Source organism: Charadrius vociferus, unplaced genomic scaffold, assembly GCF_000708025.1.
Source record: "Charadrius vociferus isolate BGI_N301 unplaced genomic scaffold, ASM70802v2 scaffold39, whole genome shotgun sequence".
Lineage (NCBI taxonomy): Eukaryota > Metazoa > Chordata > Aves > Charadriiformes > Charadriidae > Charadrius > Charadrius vociferus.
The window spans coordinates 3,000,758-3,026,755 of NW_009650188.1; the positions used below are offsets into that span (position 1 = coordinate 3,000,758).

Consider the following 25,998-nt stretch of genomic DNA (forward strand, 5'->3'; position numbering starts at 1 on the left):
CACGGCACATGCTCCAGAAGGGTCCCCATCTCCGACCGGGTGCATGGCGTCCCCAGGATAAGCCTGCTGGGAAGGAACCCACGAGCCCCACTGGCCCCAGTCCCCCTGTCCCCCCACCCAAGGCTCCGGCGTGTTCCCAGCCCCAGCCAGCACTGTAGGGCAGCCACACGTGACACATACGTGGCAGCTTATAGAAAGGCTTGGGGAGACTTTCCCCCCCTTTTATTGAAAAAGATCATTTCTATTCTAGTGCAAACACTGTACATTTTACATCACAAAGCAAGAGATAATTTACAGGATACATTTCCATCTGGGAGTCCCTCCTGTGGCTTCACGCGTCAAGCTCCACCAGCCTCATCAATCATCCATCCCTGTCATGCTCAAAAATCCCACTTAGAGGGAATCAGACACCTCTTTGTGTCGAGAAAAGGGAGGCCTGAGAAAACAGCGTTCTTACAAAGCAGGCGAGAGGAATGTGCCTCAAGACCATTTTCTCCCCTGAATGGTACCCAAACTTAGTGATAACCAGGGTAACCATGGCAACTTCCTAGAGACTTAAAGTCTGCTAAAACCCTGAAGAACTCCATGCTTTCAGGATAAGGCCCTTAATTTGCACATATATTTACATGGTTCAATAAAATAGATTAAACGTACACAATCATAAAATTTCGCTTTGGCTTGACAGACAACTAGACGCTGTCCATTGGCTGAAGTCATCAGCAATTAAGAAACAAACAACAAAACCCGTCCATTCATCCAGCAAATCCATGTTAACGAAGCAGTATTGTCTCGGATGCTCTGGTTTACATCTTGATGTCGCCCAGCTCAAAGGCAATGTAAAGGTCTCATCTGTACTAACAACAGCCCAGTCAGCTGTGATGGCATCCCCAACCAAGGAGCCCAACCCAAGGCAAGACCCAACTATAACTGGAGGCGCAAAAACTTATACAACCTTCCCGTGGGAGCAGCCCCATACAAGTCAGTTCAATCCCTCACACAAATAAAAGTGAGAAGGGTGAACAAGGGTTTGCACAGGCATTTATGTGAACCTTCTTCATGTAAACATCACCCAGGGATGGATATCTCGGTCCACAGATGGATAACAGGTTAACAGGAGCTTCATGCTCTCTGAACTGTCTCCTTGCTAACTTCAGAAATGGATGCTTGGACTGTGTCTAAGGTACTAAGGAAAGCTGCTCAAGGTGGTTTTTCTTACGAAAGAAGAAGCAAGCAAAGACTAGGGGAAAGCCACAGGCCATCAAGATGCTGAAGGAAAGAGCTGAACCCCCCAGGGAGGACACTCGGGCACCCTCAGGCCACCGCGGGGGAGTTGGTTCAGGCTGCTGTCGCTGCTGGGATGTCGATGGATTGCAGAGGAAGACAGCAAGGGAAGGAGAGGGAAGAGCACCAGGCTAAGGCACTCAATGACCGGTTCAACCTCTGAGTAACATTACATTGCACCAAGTCCTTTTTCTTTCTGATTGTGCCGGACATGTTCTTCAATAGTTTCTCTGTTTGTGTGGGCACAGGAACGAAGAGTGAGTTTCTAAGTGAAGGCTGAGATTTCCAATGTGATCACTTGGCTCCAGCAGCTGGAATGACACTACTCGTGACAGAAATATTTTGGTTTAGAGATGTTAGCTTCTCCAGAGCACAGAAGAAAAGGCCAAAAAAAGGGATCAAACAGAACATCACGGATTTCTTAAAACACAGTGCTTGTCCCGCCTTGCTTCTCCTGCTGGTGTTCTGTCTGCAAATGTGATCTCCGACTTTTAGGTTTTTGTCCTGATCACAATTATATTTCCTTTTTTTCCCCAAAAAAATATCCATACAAGGAAAAGAAAAAACCCAAAACCCAGCAGCAACACACACAATCATGGGCACAACTTACACCAGTTTGGAGTTGGGGCTTTTTTCCCCAGTGTTAGCTCAAATACTTTGGCTGGATTTCCATACATCCTCTGCCAGTTTAATTTTCACCTTCACTTTAAAGAGATTTCTTTCTCATTTCCTGCAACATACTATTTTAGACTATCAAAGCCCACTGTCAGACATCTATATATGCCCAGCATGTCTGCTAATTGCCAAGATGAAGACCTAAGCCACTCTACCAGAAGTATCCCTCACGACTGAGCTTCATTCTCCTTTCCCTTATGGTCCAGCCTGGACCGTGGAGTAGCTCTGCTACCTTCAGTGGGACTATTCCACAGCAAAGTCTCACTTTGTTCGGGCAGGTGTCCTGCACAAGCACTATTTGCCATAAATAAGTCCCCTCCTCTTCTCCAATTTGAATGAGGCAGTCATTACCAGCAACATGAAAGATCCTAACTTCCTCAGGATGCTTGCATGGAACCCTTTTGGGGTGCATCTCCTCTACTCTTCATGCAGAGCAGGAGCTTAGGTCCTAATTAGCTCTCCAGGCCCCAGGGGAGGGAGGACAGCAGGTAGGGAGAGCAAAGAAGAGTGGTTAAGGCTATGGGACAAGTCTCACTGGGCGGTGTTATGGGAACTGGCGGGAGATCCGGTCTTTGTGTGAGATGCTCCCTGCTGAAACATTATCTGCCCTCAGAGGGACTGGCAGAGACTTTCCATAGGGATGTCCTTGTGTGTTCCCAAGAGCCACATGACTGGAGAGGAGATCCTCATCTTATTCTATGAAGCTGCAAACGCCCATGGGAAAAAGTCTGCAAAGGAGCATGGATCCCTCCAGCTCCATTTCTGTGGGGTTTCTCACAGGAAGACGTGAGCTGGCCATTTCAAGCGCTGCCTGAGGCTACCGGGAAGAGCTCTGACAAGGGTGAGAGAGGCTGCGGCTGGAATTTCAATGCACGGCTCCAGGAACCTGGATGCAGCACAAACATCCCAAACATTTTCAATGGATTTTATTATGTTTAATAAAAAACACCAACCAAGCTTGCATGTATATCTTATATATATAAATATATACAGTATATATAAAACAAATGCATCTGGACAACGCCTTTCCCTGTGGCGCAAACTGTAAGGCATAGAAAGGAGTGTCCTAACAGTCCTATTCTTGGCACTACAGAGCAATCCCTCCACTACAACCCCCCACCGCTCACACACCCACGTTGGCTTTTCTCTCTTCTTTGGCTTTTCAAGGCGGCAGTGCTGGGGAATACTCAAGAAATCAACGAAGCGCTGCGAAGCCCAAGGAGGTCTTCCTCACGTCTCGGACTGGTCCAGGCAACCCGGGCAGGATGACCCCATCTCGTTGCACCAACAGGCTTCTCCCAGACTAACGGTAATGGTGCTGCCTCTGTGGCACAAGGGACTGGAGGGATGAAGGGTAAGGCAGATACAACGGAAAGCGGTGACCAAACAACTTCTTCTTCTAGGGTGAGCTGGGGCAGGGGGGGAGAGGAGCAAGCTTTGCATCTCAGCACGGTGGTGGGTGGGACACATCCACGGGCTGAGATCGGCAGAGGTTTCTTTTTGCAGTCCCATACAAAAATTGAAACCAACAAGGGTGAGACTGTCCTTTACTGAAGAAGCTCGTAGTATATTGAGCAGAAGCAATAAACCTGACAATAACAAGAAAAAAAATGGTGGCATAATCCCAAAAGGAAGAAAGAACCTTGTCATCACGAGCGGTTCATTTGCTCCCAATTTGGTCCCCATGTTCAATTCTGGGTTAGGGTTGGCTTTTTTCTTCTTTTTTTTCCTTTTTTTTTGTTTTTTTTTTTCTTTTTTCTTTCAGCACAAACAAGTTGCAAAGCAGGACGGGTGCTGTTGAATTTTCTCCTTCTGCAAGGCAGCTGCCTCCAGTCGTTAATTGACTGTGGGCACTTGATTCCTCTGTAAACTATATTCCTTTGCCTTCAGTCTCAGGTTGGCAATACTGTTGGCCATATTCATGCCCTGTGCCGGGCTGGCGTTGGTACACGTGGCAGAGTAGGTGGCCATGGCACTGTGGGATGGAAAGAGAAAAACATCATGTCAGACGTGGTCTTCACAGCGTGCAGAGAGCAGACGTGCACCCCAGCGAGGTTAAACCCCGGGGTTTCCATACCTGCAGGATGTATTTCTTATGTGAGCAGGGAATTACCACTACTTTTTATTTAACGCTCCTGTAAATTTCTCTGCTGCAGTTCACTTACCCAGGGATAGCCAACGCCAAAGCTGGCTGAAATCAACAGGACAATTTTTATTTCCTATTTTCTAACCCAAAAGTTTTACAATGAGGTCAAGGTGCCCAGCCTGCCAGTTAGACAGTTGTCCTTAAAAGTATTCCCACTGGAAGCAATGTCTTTTTGATGAGACTAATTGCTGGTTTTATTGCTTTTGTGAAATCACGTCACTTCTGAAACATATGTTACATTAAAGAAACACTCTGGGAAAAACCCATTTCAACAATTGTGATGCTTTTTGGTTTCAGCCTTTTGGAATGAAAATTTCCACATTTTTTCCCTCAAAACTTCAGCTGATCATAAAGAGCATGCCTTAAAGGCTGAGGGGAAAAAAAACCCAAAACATTTTTTTCTCCCTTCAAATCATGACTTTATTCATGAAAAACATTACTTTTGGCAGCAGAGGCTGAACAAAGATCTCCGAGTCCTTTCTTATCCTACCAAAAATTTGCAAATTTGCTTTCCAGACCACTAGAAAACTTGTTTAACCCATGTGTCCCAGGTTTCTGTGAAAAACAACTCCCCCCTAGCCCCCCAAACCAGCAAACTATCTGACCTGTTGCATTTCCTATACATAGGTCCACAGATCAAAAACAGTCGAAAAACACCAAAGTGAACTAGAGACACCCATTTAACGCAGCCAGCGTGTTTAGGAGGAAACCACAAATGCTCTCCTGGAGGCAAGCTCAGGTCTGGTGCTTAACCTTTCCACCTGCCAGCCCATCTGAGGCTCTGAGAAACGCTCTCCTCCATCCCTAGCCCAAGAAAGAAGACAGCTTGTTTTTTTTTTTTTCCTTTTTTCTTTTCCTTTTTCTCTCTTTTTAAAAAATTTCTTCCAGCGCTGACCTCCACGACTGGAAGAGTCTTTGCAACAGCAAATCTCCCTTGAGGAAAGTGGGCATTTGCTGCGCAAACAGATCCAGGCTGTGGGCATGTATGCTTGCCCCAAAGCGCTGGTGGTATCTCTGACTTCAGAAGGCAGAGCCAACCTGCAAGGAGTTTAAATGCAATCCAATGCTGGCTGAATCCTCAGCCTCCAGGAGATCCAGACCAGGTAATACTAGTAGGTTCCACCCCAGGCCAAATGACTCCTATTTCTCACTTTAAAATGAGGGAAAAGAACTTCAGGGAGGAACTGTCATCTTTGCATCAGGACCGGTGGAAACACAACAGCTTACACGCACAGAAAGGACAGGTAAGATCCATAGATACAAAGCTGTGTACACCCATCCAGGGAAAAGCCCTGAAAACCCTCCCCAGGAGAGCAAACATACTTTGAGAGTCTCTAACAGCTACTGGAAGGACATGGAGGACGGACATTAAAATACATATATCAAGATACAGGCTCAACTCTGCCCAACTTGGAGTGCAAGGACTGTATTTTGCCGGGGTCCAGGACGTGATGGATCAGTGTGCCTGGAGACTTCCCCACATGGCTGCGCACCCCCTCAGCTCCCTCTCCATGGCCAGGTTGGTGACTTTTCCCTCTCCTCCCCGCTAAGTCAGCAGCAACGTGAGAAGCTGAGTGCTGCCTGCAGAGGCATTGCAGTTTCACAAGGTGTATAGCCCATGACTGCTTAAGCACCCATTCCCACCCACTTCCACAGGGTGCACCTCCCCTATGTTTTTGTACTGGAAGAAATTAGAAGGGCCTCAAAGATACTCTACATTAGATAAAATTGGAATTTTCAGTCTTGGATGTAAACTGTCTCTATTCAAATCCAGACTGCTGCCCAAGTCTGGTCTAAAACTCCAGGGAGCCTCCTCTTCTCAGCTCCCCAGAGGTGTGGGGAAAATTACCATTTCCCAGTGAAATCTTTGCTAAACCAAAAATCTCCAGAAACGCTCTCTTTTAGCAAGTTATTCCACAAGGAGCAGTGTGCAAGACGGCTGTCTCCAAACATCAGTATAATTTGAGGGTTGCTCCAGAGACTCTCCAGGGTCTAATAAGGGTTGAAGTCATCCTGCTGCCCACTCTCTCCACCCCATTCAGGCACAGGAGGAGTCTCCTTCCTCTACTCAGCTGCCTGCTTTCATGAAACACAGAGGAACATCATGTTTCTGAGGCCTAAAATCCTTCTTTCAAATACGGTTTTCAATGGCCCGTGGAGTCAAAGCCTGTTGGAGTGGGAAGTGCAGGCTGACAGCGCGACTGCTAGTCTTGTTTTCTTAGGAACCTATGCTAAAAAATGTCTAAGCAAAACATTTCAACTTCAAAAAAATAATAGTATCTACTTGGCTATCTATGTGACAGATCTGCAAATAGCTTTGGTTGACCTGTGGCTGAATGTATTTGGAGAATAAACACGCTGATTGAAAACTTTCCCCAGATCTAAGAGTAAAAACAGCACCGGCCACGCAGCTCTCAGCCCTCTCCCAGACCAGCCGTTAATCAGGGGCTGGTACGGCAGCACCGGAGAGATGGGGAGGGGGCAGAGGGCCATGCAAACACTCTGCATGGCTGTTTTTCACCAAGTGTCCAATACTTTAATAACCCTACTCAGTTCAAAGCTTTAATGAGGCTGTGACAACCTCAGGTGCCCATTAAGATGAATGTGATTGCTAAGAGATGGCCAGCAGGATTAGAAAACCTGGGGACCATAAATTGTCTGAGGGTCCCGACTGCCATACATTGTGGAAACCAGTTGCTCTGCTCCTCTGCCAATGCCTCCACCCCTCTGCAGGGCAGTGGGAGGGTGACAAGTCTGTCCTGGCCAGGACGTGTCAGCCAGCAGGGACAGCTGTAAGCTGCAAATGTCTTTGCTGAAACATCTTGGCTTACGACAAGGCGAAGATATCAAGACAGCGAGGATGTTTTCATACCATGGAGAGGCACAGCCAGGTCTGCACCTCAGGGGGAGAAAAACTATCCCTAAGGTTTTCCCTTCTCCCTTGCTCTCCTCATTCGCACATCCCAGATGCCTCAGGCTTCTCATTGCCCAGAGTGGCCCCAGACAGCCCTTCCCAGTGTGCCCCTGGAAGTTACCTTTGCAGGGTCTTCTAGAAGCCGTTATGAAGCCCCTCGTGTAAACAACATCTTGGGAGGGACGATCTATTTTTAAAAGTGTGAGAGGTAGAAGTAAGGCACAAACGTTCAGTAGGGATCTGGTACTGTGACCAGAGCAGTCTCAGTGGGGTGGGGAAGGACCTGTGCTTCTCTTCCCTGAACTCACCACCCAGACTCCTCCCTAGGATGCTACACCAAGAACACTTCACAGAGAGAAAGCCTTAACCCCAAAAGGGGGATTTTGCCAGACAGCAGTCCTCAGGTAAAATCCAAAGGATAAGGGCCATCTCTAAGACCAAGCTGGTGGTCATCAAAACCATCCTTTTCAGTACCTGGAGTGAGTGAACCTGTGACTTGTTCTGGAGCTACAGGGTGGATGAAGAGAACCCCATGGCACTGAAGCAACAAACTATGAGGAAGGCCATGTGTTTGCAGACCTAACTGCGCAAACAATGTTTGGGGTGCAAGAAGGGGGTCAAGGTGACCAAGGAAGAGAGGTCCTGGGCATAATGTGGCCCCTGGAAGCCAGTGGGAAGCTGGCTGTGACCAAGCCAGATGAACAGGAAGAAATCCAGCCAAAGGCTCTAAGGTTCTGACCAACAATGAAGCCACTGTGCTAAAAAATACCCACCAACCTAATTTTTAACTGCCTGCAAGCCAGCTGGCTCCCCACAAACCAACACATCCTGTGGCTCGTGTGTCCACACCCAGTTCCTGCTGGGTTGTGGATGGCACGGAGGAGGACAGGGAGGCCTGTGACATGCATGGACATCCCAGGTCCTTTGAGCAAACTGGGGCTGCCACATCTGCACTTCTTTCCTGCCACCACTTAAGCAGCACTGGCCACAGGAGATGGACATTGAGTACCAGTCTGCCAGCCAGAGATACCTGGTCCTTATTGTGGGCAAACCACAGCACAGCACAACGGCACAGCTCCTTCATGCACACATTTGTGCTCTAGCAACTAGAAAGAAATTGCTCACCAGTTCAGCGCTGACCATTGAGGGGAGAATTGGGAGCAACATGCATGGAGTGATTTCCCAGTCCTTCCTTGCATTCCAACCAGTGACTGCAATGGGACAACCACGGAACTCCCTCTTCTGGCCACTGTGTGGTGGCTGAGCCTCCCCAAGTGTTCTGCCATCACCTCCCCTGGATCTGTGTCCCATGGAAAAGTTTCTTCCTTGCTTTAAACTGGATGCACTAGGGAAGCAAGTGCAAGCACTTCTGTTTCCATGTATCTCTACCTGATCCTTTTACAAAACTTTCTAAATTGCAGAGATCACCAAAATAGAAGCCACAACCTCCCATGGAGTCAGCTGCCAGAAAGCCAAAATGATGCTGAAGCAAGCCCACCTTGCAAACCTGGCAGTGAGATGGGGTGGGATGGGAACAGGTAAGGAAAACCAGTGGGGTGGTCTAACTGCTGTATTCTCCAGTAGTCTCATGTGAATATAAACAGCCCGTTAGAGCTGTCTAAGGGCCACTCTCAGGCTGCTCTATACCATGCCAGAAACTCATCAGCCCCAAAGGTGTTGTTCACTTACCTGTAAGGCGAGGCGGTACCCCAGGAGAGATAGTCGGTGGGTCTCGGAGCTGGGCGAGGTACTATGGGCTGCTCCACGGCGGTCACATCCCCTGAGTAGGATTTGAGCAGAGAGGCATTCTTGCTGGCCAGCATTGCTCTCTCGTTCCGGCGAAACTTGGCTCTCCGGTTTTGGAACCACACCTGGGGTGGGAAGCACACAGACCCACCAACCATCACAACCAGCTCTGCTGTGACACTCACCGTTTCACCACACCACCTCTGCCCTGCTGCGCAAGACAGGACTCTCTAAAAGCAGGCTGCTTTGGCATGCCTGTCACTGGAAACTCTAATGACAAGACCTGATAAAGATGCCCACGAGATGCCAACTGACCACTGTGTCCAGCTCACCCTGGAGAGCATCTGTTGTTCATTTAGTGGCCAGCCCAGCCCAAACTACGACACCATCATGCGAGGAACTGGCACAGTGAGATCCCTGTGGGACCAGGTCTGTCCTGTGCTGTAGGCAGCAAGGCCTGGGAGCGCTGTTCAATGCATCATGTTCCATGGTCTGCTTTGACCTTCAGAAGGTGCAGGCTTGCAAGCTTAGAGCTGAACAGCTCAAAATAACATGAGCAGCCTGAGCACAGGACAACCAACATCTTAGCCTTGAAAGAAACATATAAACATATCTGACTGGGCAGGTAGTAAGCACGATGGCAGATCAGGCCTGGCAGTCCTCCTCAAGGCATGGCGTGCCTGGGTCTGCAATAAAGCATGACTCAGAAGCTTGGTGACCTGATGGTGTGCCATGCAGACCTCAAGGACTTCTACTGCCATACCGGAATGGCCTGATGACACCCACCAGGTGACGTATAGCTGCAAGCTGTGGTAATTACCTGAACTCTGGCTTCAGTGAGGTTGACTCTGCGTGCAAGGTCTTCCCGTACAAAAGCATCGGGGTAGTGTGTCCTCTCAAAGACCCTCTCTAGTGCCTGGAGCTGACTGCTGTTGAAGGTAGTTCTGTTCCTTCTTTGCTTTCTTTTCTTCTTCTCTTCTGAGTTCAGCTGATCATCTAGGAGAGATAATTGGAGATGTGAAAGGCTAGAAAACCAAGAGCCCACAGCAATGGGCTAAATAACCTCAACAGTTTCAAGATGGAAAGGGCCTAGGAAGGCGCATGCACAGTTTCAACACCACACCTTAAACCGCGCTGTGTTAGTCCCCATGTAAAAAGGAGGTGGAAAGCGCATTGACCCTAAGCATTTATTTCCCAGCTCAACCACGTAAGACTTGTACCAGCTCTCTCAGGCTACCCCATGCCTCAGCTTCCTTATCTCTAAAAAGAAACAAAAAAGCCCCAAATGCATCTCCCCATTCCTGACAACCCTAGAAGCCTTTTCTGGCCATAAAGAATCACAATCCCCTGTTCTCTCGTCTACAAATTTCCAAAGACTGCCCCTACTGCGACATAACACAGCCTCCTGGGGTGAGCACGAGTCCTACACCAGCTCTTACTGACTGTGAGAAGGTGTGCCTGTCTCTGAGTAAGGAAAGTTCAAGGAAACGGCTATTACTCTTGGGCTTGACTACAGCCAAGGTAATGTCATTCTCTATATGTAGCTCCACTTGGCTTAAATGAGGACTGCATTCTCTTATCCTCCCCGCATCCAGACCCAGAGGCGTCAATTCCGGAAGAGATGGGGAGCTGTGAACAAAAAGGTATCAAACAGCGGAAATGAAGCATGACTGATACGGGCCTGAACAAGAGACAAGTACAAAAGCGAGTTTCACTTGTATGCTTGCAAGCCAAGGACACAGAAATACAGTCAGACGGACATGGATAGCATTGCAATTGGGAAGCAAAATCCCAGTAGGAAAGAGAATGAGCGCAAGCATGTTGGATACTGTTGACTGAAGAACAGCACACTCTCCAGCACCCCCCTTGCCTTACCCAGGCCAGCAAGGTGGTGAGCAACAAACTGTGCATCCTGTAAGAGCACATATTGGTTTATGCCTGGTTTGTATTTACGCCAGCAATAAATCAGTACATCCATACATCTGGAGTCCCACTTATCACTACTGCCTGTGCCTACGGTCACTGGAGCAGCATCAGTGCTGAGATAAGTATGAAATGTTTTTTCACTGCAAATACCTGCTCTGCACCACCTCTCCTTTTTCCAGTGCTGTTGCACATGCCAACGTAGCAGCAGCAATGGAGCTATCAATGCGCAGGCACTCGCAGGTACTGGCAAGCAGTGAGCGGCGGCTCCAGGGGTTTAAATGCTCTGTATTAGGAGAAGCTGGAGGCTATGCCACTGGTTTTGCTCCTACCCTACCTGTACCAAAGTATGTTCACTTATCACACCAGTCACAGCACAGCAAACACTTTGGTTACGGTGGGAAGCCACACCGAAGGAAGCGGAGAGCAGGGCACCAGCCTGCAGGAGGGGGAGGCCACCGCTGCCTTCGTAAAACAGCCCCAACCAGGCTGCTGGACTGGTACGCTGTCACCTTGTGCTCATCCCTCTTCAAGTGCTCCAGTACGTGTGGCGTCCCACCAAAACCATGAAGGCTTCTCATGCTCCTGCAGCCCCAGCCTTCAACGCTCCCAAGCACACTGGGCAGAGCCCCAGGTGGGCCATGTCAGCGTGGTCCCATCGTCTTACATCGAAGAACAGTAGTTACACCTGGGAGGATCTGAGCCAATATTCGTCAGCAGACGTTAAAATATATTGACTATTGTATCTATAAAATTGCAAGTGCTAGTGAATTATATTTTAAGTTAATCACTGCACACCTTGTCCCAGACGACAGGCTCACCACTGAGTGTCCAAGGGCTCGACCTGCTATATACAGTTGCAGAATATCCCCTCGACAGTCATTCCTCTCACCATATACAAATATGACAGCTCCCCTCATCCTCCTGTTCTCGAGGGGGTATGTAAGGCACAGGGAGAAGCTGACAAGGAAATTAAAGTCTACGGTTGTTGTCCTCACCACCTGTTTGTGTTGCTTTTCACAGCCCATCTGGTAACAGTTACTGCACCTGAACGCCTTTGGAGCAAGGCCCATCCATTTGGGAACAAAAGGACATTCCTCTTAAATTAAAGTCAGTTTTTCAAATTCCTGCGCGTTTACAGCTCCTCCGTCCCCAATCCTTCTCCAACAACCTGATGATGCCCAGCGGACTCCTTTCCAGCCTGGGGATTCCTGGGTGCAAAAATACGCCCGTGGTTTTCTTGTGTCTGAGAGGAAGCGTTTGGAGACCAGTTTTTAACAGGCGTCTTGAATTGTAAAGCTGAGCTGGGAAGGGACTGGCAGAGGCAGGAATGTGCAAGAAAAACAAACACACACGTAGGAATCCCAAGGCATTGAAACAAACCTACAGGTGAATCTATCCTGCTCAGGTGGTGGGAAGTGAAGCAGTGAAGCAGCGGGATGGGATGTAACCACTGGCTGTGCAGAACACCACGCATGCACGTCTACCTGCTGGGGGGTTTAGCGCTGCCACAGGGTCTGTGCCTTATGAAGAAGCAGAAAAGTCCTGCATGTTCCTCTCTTGACTCATCATCAAAGCTTTTGCAAAAAGGGTCAGTGATTTCCCCCTGGCTCTACTGGCGAGCTTCTATGTAGTTGTGCTGCTGCGTACCACACAACACAGCAAACAGCGAAGAACATGCCTCAGGGCACCATCGTCCCTCTGCGTGGCAGAAACATTGCAAGACCAGCTGCCATAGAGGCCAATGTCCACATGGGTGCCTGGCCTCCTTCTGAGTTATCCATTTGATGCCATTTTCGAATCTAAACCCTGCCTACGAGGACTGGATGAACAAATCGATAAAAGCCTTTGGGAATTCCCTTCAGGCCTTTGAAGCATCAGTTCCTGCCCAGAAGACGACACTCGGCTGGAGGGAGCACAAGCCCAAGGCTGTTTGGGCATCACCTGGATCCTGCGTGACAGCTACACATGAGGAAGGCTGAGCACATCACTCTGGGGAGCAAGAAGAAGGGCCAAAGCCCGTAAAACACTGGAGAACAAGAATCCCTCCTGCCAAGCACGTTAATACAATTTGCCTGGTTTCCTCCCAGCGTAAAGCGAGACACCAGTGATTCACAGCTCACCTCGTAATTACCGGACCCAAAAATAGCAGGGCCAAGAAATGGAAAGTCACAGGCAGTGACTGTGTTGCAGTGACTCATGGTCAGGTCACCGTTGGCTACCACACCTCCAGCATCGGCTGGCACACAGCAGGGACGTGAGTCACCCCCTTTTTCCAGGACGTAGCTGGATGGAGGTGGCACGACAGCAAAGCACAGCCAGTGATGGGGGGGGGTCAGGATTTTGAGATCTCCTTTCACTGCACCTCTGGAACAGCACAACACAGCTAGATCCAAATGTCTACAGGAGTTACTTGAGTAGCAGGAAAAAAAGAAGAATAATAGCCGTATTAGCCCAGAGTGCTGCTGGGTTGATCACTCTTTGCGTTTTGCCATGCAGACATGCCATATGTTGATTACAAACTGCTAACGAGGGATTGCAGACACCTAAACCCCAGGTGTCTGCAAATGTCACCTTGCTCACAGCAGTCACCGGCTGCCTTCAACATGTCACCAGGGTATTTTCTTTTTTCCCCTGCCATTATTTCTTTATCAGGAAACAACGCTGAACACTGAAAAATGGTATTCCTAAACAGTGTTGACAGCAGTAGTGACTGGAGTCAGCAGAAATGGAGAGAAGAGGAAAACAGCTCTAAAGCTTTTTAGATGGGTCAGAAATCTTTCATCAACATTCTTTTAATCAGAAATATTTTATTATGAGCAGCGTTCTCAAAAGCTGAGCTGCTTGCAAACACGTCCCCCAGAGAGATCGAAATGCACGTTCTCGTCTCAGGAACCCAACGCTGGAAAATCTGGGAATTTCATTTCAAAATCCCAACCTTTCATGTTGGGCTGGGGGATTTTGTTTCCTGTTTCCACATTTGTGTTTTCCTGTGCTATTTCTACATTCACCCATGACATGCAAATCTTGGTGTCATTCACAAACGCACGCGCTTCTAGGATGCACCAAAGCATTTTCAATTGCTCCTAAATGATACAGTATGAAACGTCCTACTCTTTTTTCCCTTGCTCATTGTGTCTCCTCTTGCACCGAGGCAGATCTGTACTTGAAGTCACTCTGATCTATGCGCCTTACTGCACAGCGGCCGTCTTACTGTCTGTGACTATCCCTGCGGTACCACCAGCCGGCTCCTGTTGGGGATGCCACACTGAAAATACAATGCATTATAAAGCAAAACAGAGTTGAGAATGAAATGCCTACATACAAGTTACAAGGATCAGTATTTTCTCCACCAATACTTGCAACCGCAACATAGTTTGGATTTCCAGTTTGCAGGAATGCTTGTGCATACTTGCTTTCATTCCAGGTCAGAACAAAAACTAATTTCCAGATGGGATTTACATTGTGTGGGCAGTTTTAAAAAGTTTTGACCAGTTCTATTAAGTCCAGAACCAGCTATTATAGTACTTTAATTGGATCTGAATTGAAGGTAAACAATTTGATTTAATTAACTGAGGGACAGAGACATTTAACCACAGTATCATATACGGTAAGGCAGGAAAGATTTGTCACATCAGTTATATAAACTGTAAACTGAGAAAGGATTCCAGGAAGAAAATAAGGAATCACACTATAATCACAGCCTTCAAAATAAGAAGTTACCACTAAAATTTGAACACAGATTAAAGAAAAAACAAGACAAATTATTTCACAGGGAAAAAAAAATAAACTAGAAACTAAAAACCTAGCAACTAAAAACTCTTTTAAACTAAAAAAAAAAATCCTGCTAGTCAAAAAAAGAGAAAGTTTTATTCAGAGTGGTGGAGAAAGAAAGGAAAACAGAGAACAGAAGGGAAAGGAAGTTTTTTAATTTGTTTTAAAGTTAAAATTTAAGACGCTTGAGTAGAAATAATTCCGCGGGTCCCCCCCTGGCTCCGGGCAGACTCCTCTCCCCAACACCAGCCGTCCAGACAGTTACAGCCCTTTGCAGGCTCATGTTCCAGTGTTATTCACGCTCTGCTTTGCTTTCGTTTCATTACATCCCTCCAAAATATTGCAACTCTTTTAAGTACAGGGCACCTTTCTCAACTTATATCATACAAAAAAAAAAAAAAAAACCCAAACCCAAAATCCAAACCCAAAAGGTTTAATCAAAGCTAAAATAAGATGCCAGGACGGGGAGTGGGAAGCAGAGATGGGGACGTACAAAATCAACCTGACGACAAAGCCCTGCCCCGACCGATTTGAGACGGGTCTCAAGTGATTTTCCACTCGTGCAGGATGCTGGAGACCAGCCAGCGTGCCGCAGTAAGCAGGGCTGCCCGCGGACAGGGGGTCCCACCACCATCGCTCATGCAAAGACGAGATCGGCGCCGAGCCCGGCCAGAGCAAGGTTCACCCTAAACAAGACAATCTCAACCTGAAAAGCCACTTTCCAGCTTGAAAATGTCACTTTGGCCAAAACCAGGGAAAAGCCTCACACCTCTATTTTCCCTCAACTTGTTTTCCACATCTTTGACGAAGCTGGACGGCCAGGTCCATCGCTGGTTTTGCAGCTTTCCTTCCCAAGCATCGCCTGGAAGGATACCACTCCTCTGGGCAGCAGGAGCTCGTTGCCCAGCAGCATCCGTCACCTTCACAAGACATGAGCAGGGACAGAAGAGGGGCCAGAGGACCCTCACAGATAAGATCTTGTGCTCAGAGCTGCCTGAATTGTCTTTCTAAAAGCTACCAGCAGAGAACAAACTCTGGTTTATACGTATTTCTGTGCATGAAAAGTATTTTCAAATGGAAATAAGGTTTAACGTCAGGGTACGCAAATGATACAGGAAGAAGCTGAAATTACCCTACACCAGACATCACAAATTTAGGCAATGTGGAAGATGACACTTAAAAGAAAGCTAAATAAGTTCAAGTAGGAGGGATGCCTATTAAATCATGTACTGAAGCTCGACCTGACGAGCAGTGATAACAGCAGGTTTGTATTTGTGATTTCAGGTCAGACTACGACGATTCTTGAACTACCATTTTTCTCCCATTACACAACACTGGCTGAGCTTTTTTCTAACCTTTGCTGTTTATTTGTTTGTTGTTTTTTTTCTGCACCATATGTGCACAAGACCTCAAATTATTTCAATTATACTGAAAATTCAAGTATCTGAAGTTCCAGTCTTGTTAAGATCACCAGGAACACAGAAAAAAATAGAAGAAAATGGAGAAACAGATGCTATATTTCTTTTAAAAGCCTTCGCTTTTAACTGTCTTGTAAACTAATCAGGTTCAATTTTTGCATATAAAAAATAAGTTATTTTGTGCATGAGTATGGAACTTCAGAAAGGCAACACTGAATTTTTCATACAAAAACTGAGTTTTAATATTAAATGGAAAAGTATGTGTATTTTCAGCATTACCCGCGGGACTACGGCAGTTCCTCTCCAAAGTGTCTGCAATGTGGAACCTATCAGGATAATTTTTAGCTGACCGCATACAAACAATTACATATCATTACAGAGCTGTGAATAGCTTTTGCATGGATAGCGTGCCTACGGTCTCCCGTTGCACTTGGCTCTGCCTGCCAGACCAGGGGAACTCACTGAGGTCTTGTATAACCACGGCTTCACCAGAACCGACGGTGAAACCCTCGTTGTCCTTCACCAGGACAAATGCTCGAGCAGAGGGATCTCCTGCCTGCGCCGTGGCCCAAAGCAACATTTCCAGGTGGGTTTCAAGGCACAGCACCAGCTGGCGACCCTTGCCCACCAGGAGCGAGGTCTTGGGGTTGTTGCCTTCTAGCTGGAGAGCCTGTAGGCACCTCTGAGCTCCTGAAGACTAGTTTCTAGCATGCCAAGAGTCTTCACCCGGACTTACCAGGCATTGCAGGGACCCGAGTGCAGAGGCACCCACTGTGGTCTGCTCTGCACTTCTGCGGGTCTGCAGAGCTGGGGATCAGGTCCCCCTGCAACTCCAACCTGCTATGTGACCCAGAAACCCTGTCTGTGTGACCCACAGAAAGGGCAGCATTAGCTGCTTCCTAGCAGCTAAGAGCCCTATCCTACGGCAAATGTAAGACGAGACTACTTTTCAGGGGGTTTCAGCTCTGGTGCTCTGCTTCTCATCTGATGGGAACCTGCAGAACACATGGGCAGTTACAGCAGCTAAGATGTATGTCTTCCCTAACCACGTCAACGTTCCCGCTTGCTGGAGTTGACAGAAGAAATGATGTTCTAAAAAAAAAGAGTAATCATGATCCAATGGAAATCCTGAGAGCCTGCCTGGAAAGACATGACGTTAAGTGTTAATTACTAGGAGAACAATGTTGGTGGGGGCAAAAGTATACATCCTTCTCCAGAAATTGGTACAAAGCCATCGAAAGTCCCCCTAGATCCCACAGACCAGTCTGAGTTCTACTATAACAGCTCTGCTTTTATATTCACTAGGGTTTTCCTTCTGGGCATCCTATAGCTCATAAGGCACATGGCTTAGTCCCGCTCTTCTAACAAGTCTTTCCGCTGGGTCTTGGGGTCAGAGTGTTCCCATAATACAATAAGCGCTGTATGGATCTCATAAGCTCCAAGGCACAGTATGTTATGTGTTTGGAATTCCTTGTATGCTTTTATACTTTGTTTTACATATTGTAATTTTTATATGCATTACCACATTGATCCTTGGAAAATTAATTTAAAAAAAAAAATATAATCAAAAGCAAACACATATTTTAAAAGCCTGCCAGCGGCAAATCATGTTCTGTGAGACTGCACTTTGTAACTGACAAAGAGACCAAACCACCAGACCATGGCGGTGCTCCAGCGGGGTGGATTTACCAGGCTCAGGAGGGGATAGGATCCAAGGGGGCTGTAGTCCCGCTCCCCCCCCCCGCCTTCCCGAGTCCCTCGTTAGGGTAGCCCGATGCCACAGAAGCATTGGACCCGTGACAGAGAAGCAGAAACGCAATCGCACAGCTCCGCCGGCCAAACCCCACCACCATACCCAAAGGCACCATACCCAAAACGGGTCTGTGCGTCCCAGCATAGCACTCAGCTGCAATGATGTCCAGTTGCTGGTGCCAGTATGACCACCAGACCTTCCCTGGCAAGCTGGAGCACCTCAGCCTTCACAGGCCCTTCCTTGCTCTTGGTTAAGACCCGGGATCAGTGCGTTTGGCAGGGCTGAACACATGTGAAGTCACGGTTTTGCAAGGTCCGGGGTATGACTTCCAACGCCCACATCCTCTTCCCATCAGCTCCCCTTCCCATGCCATGTGTCCTGATGTTTCATCTTAGGAACGGCATTCATGCAGCCAAGATCAAACTTCCTAACCTCCACCCTGCTCCATCGGTATTTTCTCATTTCCAAAGCTGCCTCTGTATGCTCTTGGCCCCCTCCCTGCCCTAGTTTATTCCAGATAACGTCTTTCTCCTCTCCAGCACCCGTTCTTGTCCTTTCTACAAAGGCTTGAAAAGCCAAGTTGTGTAACACTGCCCCTTTTAACTCCAACGTGCATGTGCTGCAGATCCGAACCAGCACAACGGCTGACGGCTTCTTAAGAGTCACCACTGCTCTTAGCTTGACCGTGTAAAGAGAACTTCCCATGCAGAAGCAGACTGGTGCACGAGGAAAGCCAGGATGCATGTCCACCTGGATACCACCAGTTGCCTCAAAGACAGTGGCAACAAACCATCACGACTATTAGGCAAGGACAGGTTATTAGTCTATTTTCCACACTCATATCCCTCTGCAGCGAGCTCCATACAGTTACACGTTATACAAAAGGCACACAGTATTATTTCCACCTGCTTCTCTGTTGGATTTACCTGGTGTCCCCTTTCTCTTTATGTGCAGAGGTGGCCCACAGACCTGTAGCTGGACATGAATCACAAACAGGTGTCACCTATGCCTCAGGCTTCAGGGATCAATACGGCCTTTGATGCCAAGCTGCCGGGACAAGACTTTAACAACAAAATACAGAATGTGTTAGGGAGACTCTCCCATTGTAGGGACCAAGCGTGGGGTGGATTTTGATTCCTTCCATAGGAAGGAGTCCCTAGGAGACAGCAAAACCGATGCGGTGCTGGTGCTTGGCCCAGGGCTTAACGGGGTGTACTGGAGCCAGGAGCACAACACAGACAACACTACGGTTGCTCCAGCCCTTCAGCATGGTACACTTCAGTTTTTGCAAGGTCTAGGTAGATAGAAACCACTTCCACCCTTTTCTGATGCCCACAGATTCAGAAGGTTGAGCCTCCCTGTCAGTACTCATGTAGAAGGATGCATCATCTAGAAACCACGAAGTGGGGACCCTGCAGTCCCCCTTCCACTGCACACCCACCTGAACTCTGGGCAACACTGCTTTTATTAAATTCTTTCTTGTATTTAAAAGAAGTGGCAAAAAATTCTCATGAACTTCAGCTAGAAAAACTTTCTAATGGGAAAATTGGAGATATTTTTGCAAGAAGCAGTAAGTGTAAAAAAAAAAAAAGAAAAAAAAAGGAAAAGAAAAACGGTTTTGGCAAGACAGAAGAAGGCTGCTTTTGGGGGGATTTTTTTCAGTCCATATATACATTGCAGATGAACCACTTGTCATTTTTGGGCCTTTCAACTGGCTCATTTCCAAATGGTGTGGCAGCCGCAAAAGTGTGCAAACGTTACCCAGCAATCTCCCGCCCGTACCGGGAAAGACTGACTCAAGCTGACCGGCTTCATGAATGTCTCTGCTTGTTCAGGTTCCTGCGGAGGCCCGTCGCGCTGCTGAGAAGTGCCATTATTAAACAGCCCCATCCTGACTGGATCTGGAAATTCACTTGGATGTGTTTTTTTCTGTACGTGGGACCCGCGCGAGCAGACAGACAATGACCGGTGGGATGCGCACGCCAGCTGGCCCCACTGGTAGGCAGAAACACTGCTCTCAATGGATATTTCATCTGTTTATTGTTGAAATATCCATGACTGCAAACTGCATGGCACAAGAACGACTGTGCTGGGACCACAGGGCGCCACAGGCTGGGAGAAGGGGAAGTGCAAACGACGGCGAGAACATCAAAACCAGCTCTCCAAAGGCTGTGCTCCCCTTTCACTAGCATCCAAGAACAAATGCGTTTCAACCAAACTGGACCACCACTGCCCCTACCAAGCAAATTGGACTGGAGCCGCTGCAGAGCTTCACTTAGAAATCCAGATTTTCACTGCTAATGCATTTTATGGGTCCCTCTTGATCACAACTAGAAAAACAATGGCATCTGAGATCCAGAAATAACAGAACTTGAGCCTGGCTGTCAGCATCCAGCCCACCTGCCTCTTCCAAGGGCTGAGCATCCTGAGCGGGAGCGTGCTACTTGGGTGGGGGATAAAGGACCTTTACATCCCGCATCACTATGGGAGGGAAAGGGATTAGAGCATGGAGGGCCGTTTCAAAACAACTCTTTCTCCTTCCCAGGTCCACAGTAAAAACCTGCTCTTCTAAGGCCAGGGGACAGGGAGGAGGGACAAGGCTGCTGCTGGGCTCTGGGGCCTTTTTGCTGGACACAGGGACATTCAGCAAAACAGGAGGGCGGATGCGATGGACCACGGGCTCCAGCGTGCTCCGCACCCCGGCTCTGCGGGATGCGAAGGGAAATCAGGCTCAGATCCACCTCCATCCTTAGCCTCTTCTGGACGGCAAATGCATTTCACATTAGCTAATAAATTGCTACATCTTATGTTTCTTAGCCTGCTGGAATGATGAATATTTTGGAATGTATTTTGAATGGTTCCTTGCCAGAGTTGAACCATCATCTAGAGATTTTAAATCAAAAGGCTGAAAAATGGAAATCTCTGTATTTCCACAAAGTTCACTGCAGTTTGAAAAGCACAACTCCCAGCAGAGGAGGCAGAATAATGACTGTCAGAGCTCCTGCGAATTGGGGCAAACAAGGGATATGCTGGAAACTACAATTGCTAATATGCAGTAATAATCTTTGCCTCCAGGTGATGAATATATTATAGGATATCTGCTGATTGCTGCCCTTAATCTGGCTGAAATGTCAGATGCTCTAACCTGGAGGATTAGACAATTTAGGGGACCTGTACAGAGATACAGAATATCTCAGCCACAAAGCACTGCTTTTGGACTGGTGCAGGGCTAGCAGATGAATGCTGCCATTCTAGCACAATTTAACAGAATTTAAGTCTTTTTAAAGGCTCTAGCTAATGAATCACATCCAGACATCACATCACAGTTGCCAGACTAGGCACATCCTCACATAACAGAGGAGTATCTCAAAACCAGGAAAAGATTTGATGGCTCACCCATGGTAGCACAGTTGGAGAAACATGACTATGCACCCATGGTGTGCCCTCGCTCCCTGCTCCAACCACTGCATCCCACCAGCTGTGGGAGCCCTAATCAGTTCATGAAGACGACCGGTCACCATGTAATGAGGGCTGAGCAAGCTCAGCACAACCCCAAAGCTTGAACACAGTGTCCATCGATAAAGGAGACCAGTAAGTGGTCTTGTCTCATCAGAGCAGCCACAGATGGAGCGGGTCCAAGAAATAAGCTTCTCTCTCCCCTGTGGAGATGGGCTGTCTAGACACATTGGCAAAGCCACGCTGCCGAGTTTGCAGTGCTGCATCCTTCTTGTATACAGCCTGTCAAATACAGCAAATTCCTGTCCCCCGGTCTGTTAGCATAGGCATTTTTTCAAACCTCCTCATGTCAGTCATGTCCAGAAATGTCAATTACATTTAATGAGAATTTTTTAAACAGATTTTTTTTTTTCCCAAGGAAAACATTTCATAATTTTTTGATCAACCCTCTGGCAAAATCATTTGTTGGTTATTTCATTATGTCAATTTTTACTAACAATTAAAGTAAAAATAAAATAAGTTGAGGACAAAGTATTTTTAAGTCAAGAATCACTGATATTTGAACATGAATTGCAATGAAAAACCTGGGGAAAAAAAAAGTTCTCCAAATAATAAAAAACTGTTGAACAAAACCTATGGGAGCCAGGGGCACTTCAAAATAAACCAGAAATGGGATGCATTCACATTACAGTTGTGCCATTCATGCTGTTGAGTTTCACAGCACAGAGAAGAAATTAACAGAAGTAATTAAAACACTTTCAGTACACGGTATGAAGGTACACAGCAGCTATTTCATTTCCGTTGCATATGCAAATGCTAGCTGGTGTATTTGTGAGTATTGCAGCCCACATTTCCTAGCAATCATCAGCGCTAACAGTGAGTCTCCACATCGATGCTGGCTCTGCTCTTAACCCTTTGCAGAAAAACTGTCATTTTTTATTCATATATGAAGGCAGATGGACTTATTTCAGGTTAACAGGGCTCCATAGCAAGGCTTAATGGCACCCCAGCAGCTGATGGGCACCACCATGCCCTTGTGCTGAGGTTTCCCCACAGCTCCTGAAGCTCAAGCTCAGTCCCCTCTGGGTCAGCCACAGCCGTGGCTGTGTGACAGTGAGTGCACACTGAGCATCGCCTGCACAGGGCCCCAGATTGCCCCACTGCTGCAGTGCCTCAGCCCCTTCTGCCTCATCAACCTACTAAACCATCATCCCGGGGCCTGGATGTCTGTGTTGATTTAGACAGAAGTGGCTGCGGGATGGGCTTTCCACTCTGCTCCCCCAGTGGCATCCCTTGAGGGGACATCTGAAATCATCTCATCCCTCAGAAAGAAAGCTCAGCTGCTCCTGGCTGCTCACAGAAACCTCGAGAGCCTTTGACATCACTTAGGAAATCTCCACCAACCTCTCTGGTCACAGGAATAAAATGCATTAGAGAGTGTGCAGGTGACCCCTTGTCAGAAGTGGCTTCCTCCCTCCTCCTCCTCATGCAGCTCTCCATACATCTCCCAGAAAGGGGTACCAGGTATGGACACCATGGCTCAGGCTGAAGGCCCTCTCCGGCCAGCCTCAGGTCGCAGCCACACACTGGAAGTCCTGGCAGCAATGCCAACGGGAACTGGTAAGCAATTGTGAGCAGCCAGACATGAAGCTCCTGGCCATGGGCCACTGCGAGCCCACATCCCTTGCAGGCACATCCCTCTGACCAGCCCCAGGCCACTGGGCTCTCCAGGCTCCCCCTTGGTCGTAGAAATTGAATTCAAATGGGAAGACTGAGATCGCAGCATGGGAACCCAGTGTCCTAATATGCCAACAACCGTACCTACAGCTTGGTCGGAGCCTGGATTTTGAGATGGGTCAGTTGGGAATACCCTTCAACTTTGGGCATGAGGGACAACTCCAGAGCTGTGCTGGGTGGACCAAAGCATCCCCTGTGCAGGTCCTGGAACATGCATATTGCTGTGCAGAGACCATTGCCATGCAACGTGGTGTAACAAAGATCAGAGCACCCAAAGAGCCACAAACCAGCTCGCAGAGAACTAAAGCGGAACAGTCTGGTCCTGAAATAGGTCCTCTTTTTCTTTCAAGCGCGGCTCATTAAATGTTTGCTGGAAAAACAGAAAAGCATTTTCCACAGAGAAGAGGACATCCAAGAAAAGCCCTTTCGGACATAAATTGGCAAGAGGCTCCCAAGCATTTATCTTCAGCATAGAATGTGCTCTGTCAGGAGGGCTGTAACTAACAATACGCTGAAAAACATGCCACAGACTTCCACTGTATTTTATTTGGCGCTAAGGGGTTATTCCTCAGCACAAAGTATTTGCAACTGGCATCACTTAAACGAGAAATTACAACCTTCAAAAGACCTACTTAGCGTCAGCTGCAGAAAGTACGGAATTTGCCATCGGCTTTGATGACAACAGATTATGCCCCATAAAACGCTGCAAACACGCTCGGCTACAATGCCGTCCACGAGCTGCCAGTTCAGCGGGTGGACTGGGGACCCGGTGCTTCCTGCCCCTTCTCGGGAGGCTGCTGCTTGGTTTAGGACTGGTGACACCCCTCTCCCCGACCCTCCGGCTCACGTGCCTGCCAAGTTCAGCCACAGGGCTTGAGACACGGCACGCTGATTTCTGCAAGGGCTTTGCAGAGCCGACGGGCAACCAGCAGAGCCGGGCTTGCACTGGCACTCGCCAGGCAGCAAAGAACCTCTGAGACGCACAGCAGCATCTTGCCCCATTTGGATCAAAAAATCCCAAGCTTTTTAGCCCCACAACTCGTTAGTGCTACAGAGGAAGAAGAGGGAACTGTCTCTTTCCGCTGTGCTGGATGTTCAGCTGGAGAGGCTGAAATCAAGAGCATGGAGGGGGTCAGGAGGGCATGGAACCCCACGGGTGGGTTAGCTGGCTCTGTGCCCAAAGTGGTGATTTGGGAGCTCCATCACCTCCCGATCCCGCACAGCTCAGCTGCATCCCAGGATGAAAGACAGCTGTGCTGCCCCTGTCCCGCAGGATTATTCCCACCTCTCTGGAAGGAGGAAAGAGCTCTGCCAGCAAACTCCCCAGGCCCTCAAACCTCTTTCCACTCCGGCTTGCCGCACGCTCCAGAAAAAGAAACCTCAGAGTCAGGAAACCTTCCTGGTGTTTGCTCAGGATGAGCACCGTGCCCATGCAGGAGTGCCCATGGAAGCGCTCTGCAGAGAGCATGTACGCCTGCGGAAGGGAAAGCCCATCACCCGGCCCCTGCTATCACCCAGGCCAGCACCATCTCAAGTTAACGCAGAAAAAGTGGCAGATTCTCGGTCCAGAGACAATCACTGCCTCGGCTCCCAGAGCGGGCTCTGGAGACGTCAGCCTGAGCTAGGTTTTCCTGCCGCAAACCCGCTCAGCGAGCTGTAAAACGCTCCCGTCCCCGCGCTCCGCAAGAACTTTACTGTTTCCTTCCCCAGCCTGAGTCAGAGAGGCGCAGCTACAGCAGACCTACAAAGACAGGGGTTTATTGGGCAAAAGACCCTTCCTTTACCTTGCCCTGGCAGGAAATTTAACCGTTCACGGAACTTGTACAGCAACAACAAAAATGAAAGGGGGAAAAGGAGATTTTTTTGCACATAGCTGGAGCCTGCGGCAAGCAGCCTGCCCTGCGTTAGCACGCACCGCTCCAGCGCTTGTAAAGCCCGGACGCCTGCACGGCATCTGCAGCCTTTGAGTTAACCCCTGCTCCTGCAAGCCCAGAAATTGTCACTTGGCTTGAAATGGTGTCTGTGAGTCTTTACTGGGCTGGGGGAGAGGGGATGGCTTTGTCTTGGCGGTGCACCCCAGCGCTGTTTGCGCAGAGCAGGAGCAGCCAAAATGCGACCAACCTAAACGTTCACGGACCGTAAGCTGGACCCTCCCAGAATGGCACGATTGCCTCCGTGGCAGATTGGCATGGAGACAGGCTCCAGAGAGACCATGCCTACTCTTGGTGCACCCTCTGGGTTTTTTTTAACCTTGAGGCTGGCTGAGTCTCATCTTTCTGACTTATACACACTGCCAGAGATGTACTTTTTTTACCCCAGGTTTTCACATAACAGCAGAATCTGGAGCTTAAAAAAAAAAAAAAGAATAAAAAAAAAGAATTAAGAGCCACAGTTCTTCAAGGAGTCACGCCAATGCTGAGACTGGAATTCGGTCCCACTGTACTGGCACAGCACATTCATGCAGTAAATGACAGTGCTCCCGTAAAGTCTTCAGGCACTCTGTTAGTGAGCCAGGCAAAACCTGGCATCCTGGTAGTAAAGGCCTATCGTTAGCCAGTTGGCCCCATTTTAAAAGCTGAAGTGTGACAGCTAAACCCATCTGCAGAGCCCTTTGATGCTCAAGCCACTTGCAGTCAGGCACCTAACTACAGGCTAAAATGCCCAACTTGAGGCAACTGCACGGGAAAATCTCAGCCGCTTCCCGCTCCAGAAGTCAGACAGCATTTTCGACAGGGCAGACCCTGGAGTCCTCTCCTAGCTTTTTGTTAGGGGGGAAAAAAAAAGGGTTTTCAAATTTACTCTCCTTACATGGAGACTCACAGGGAGACCAAGCTAACATCATCAAATGATTGAATCAAAATCATGTTTTATTTCCCAACGTCTGACAGGAAGAAGCATATCAAACCGCATGTCATCTGCTGCCGTGGGCTCGTTCCTCAGCGAGCGCCTGCCGAATTCACAGCGGATACAGGGACCGCTCCCAGCTTAGACACTGCTTTTACTTTGCAGTTAAGTGCCCCTGATGAATAGAGACGCTTTCCTCAATCAAAAGCAAGAGGAAGAAAAACTCACGTCTTCACATAAATTATGCCCAAATAATATTTCGACCAAATCTGTTCCCCGCATTAGAAGGATTGCAGGAGCCAGAGATGAAAAGCTCCTTTTAAGCTGGAGA

At 48.2% G+C, this 25,998-nt stretch overlaps 1 protein-coding gene across 1 annotated transcript in view; it reads right to left on the minus strand.

The window, feature by feature from the left end:
- Positions 1-3,667: 3,667 nt before the first annotated feature.
- PRRX1 (paired related homeobox 1) overlaps positions 3,668-25,998 on the minus strand; it is a 40,176-nt gene continuing 17,845 nt past the window's right edge. The window contains exons 2-4 of the mRNA XM_009892910.1: positions 9,583-9,758; positions 8,706-8,887; positions 3,668-3,931 (exon numbers count right to left, since the gene is read on the minus strand). Of these exons, the coding sequence (XP_009891212.1) occupies positions 3,793-3,931; positions 8,706-8,887; positions 9,583-9,758 (497 nt within the window). The 3' untranslated portion in view covers positions 3,668-3,792. The remainder of the gene's footprint in view (positions 3,932-8,705; positions 8,888-9,582; positions 9,759-25,998) is intronic.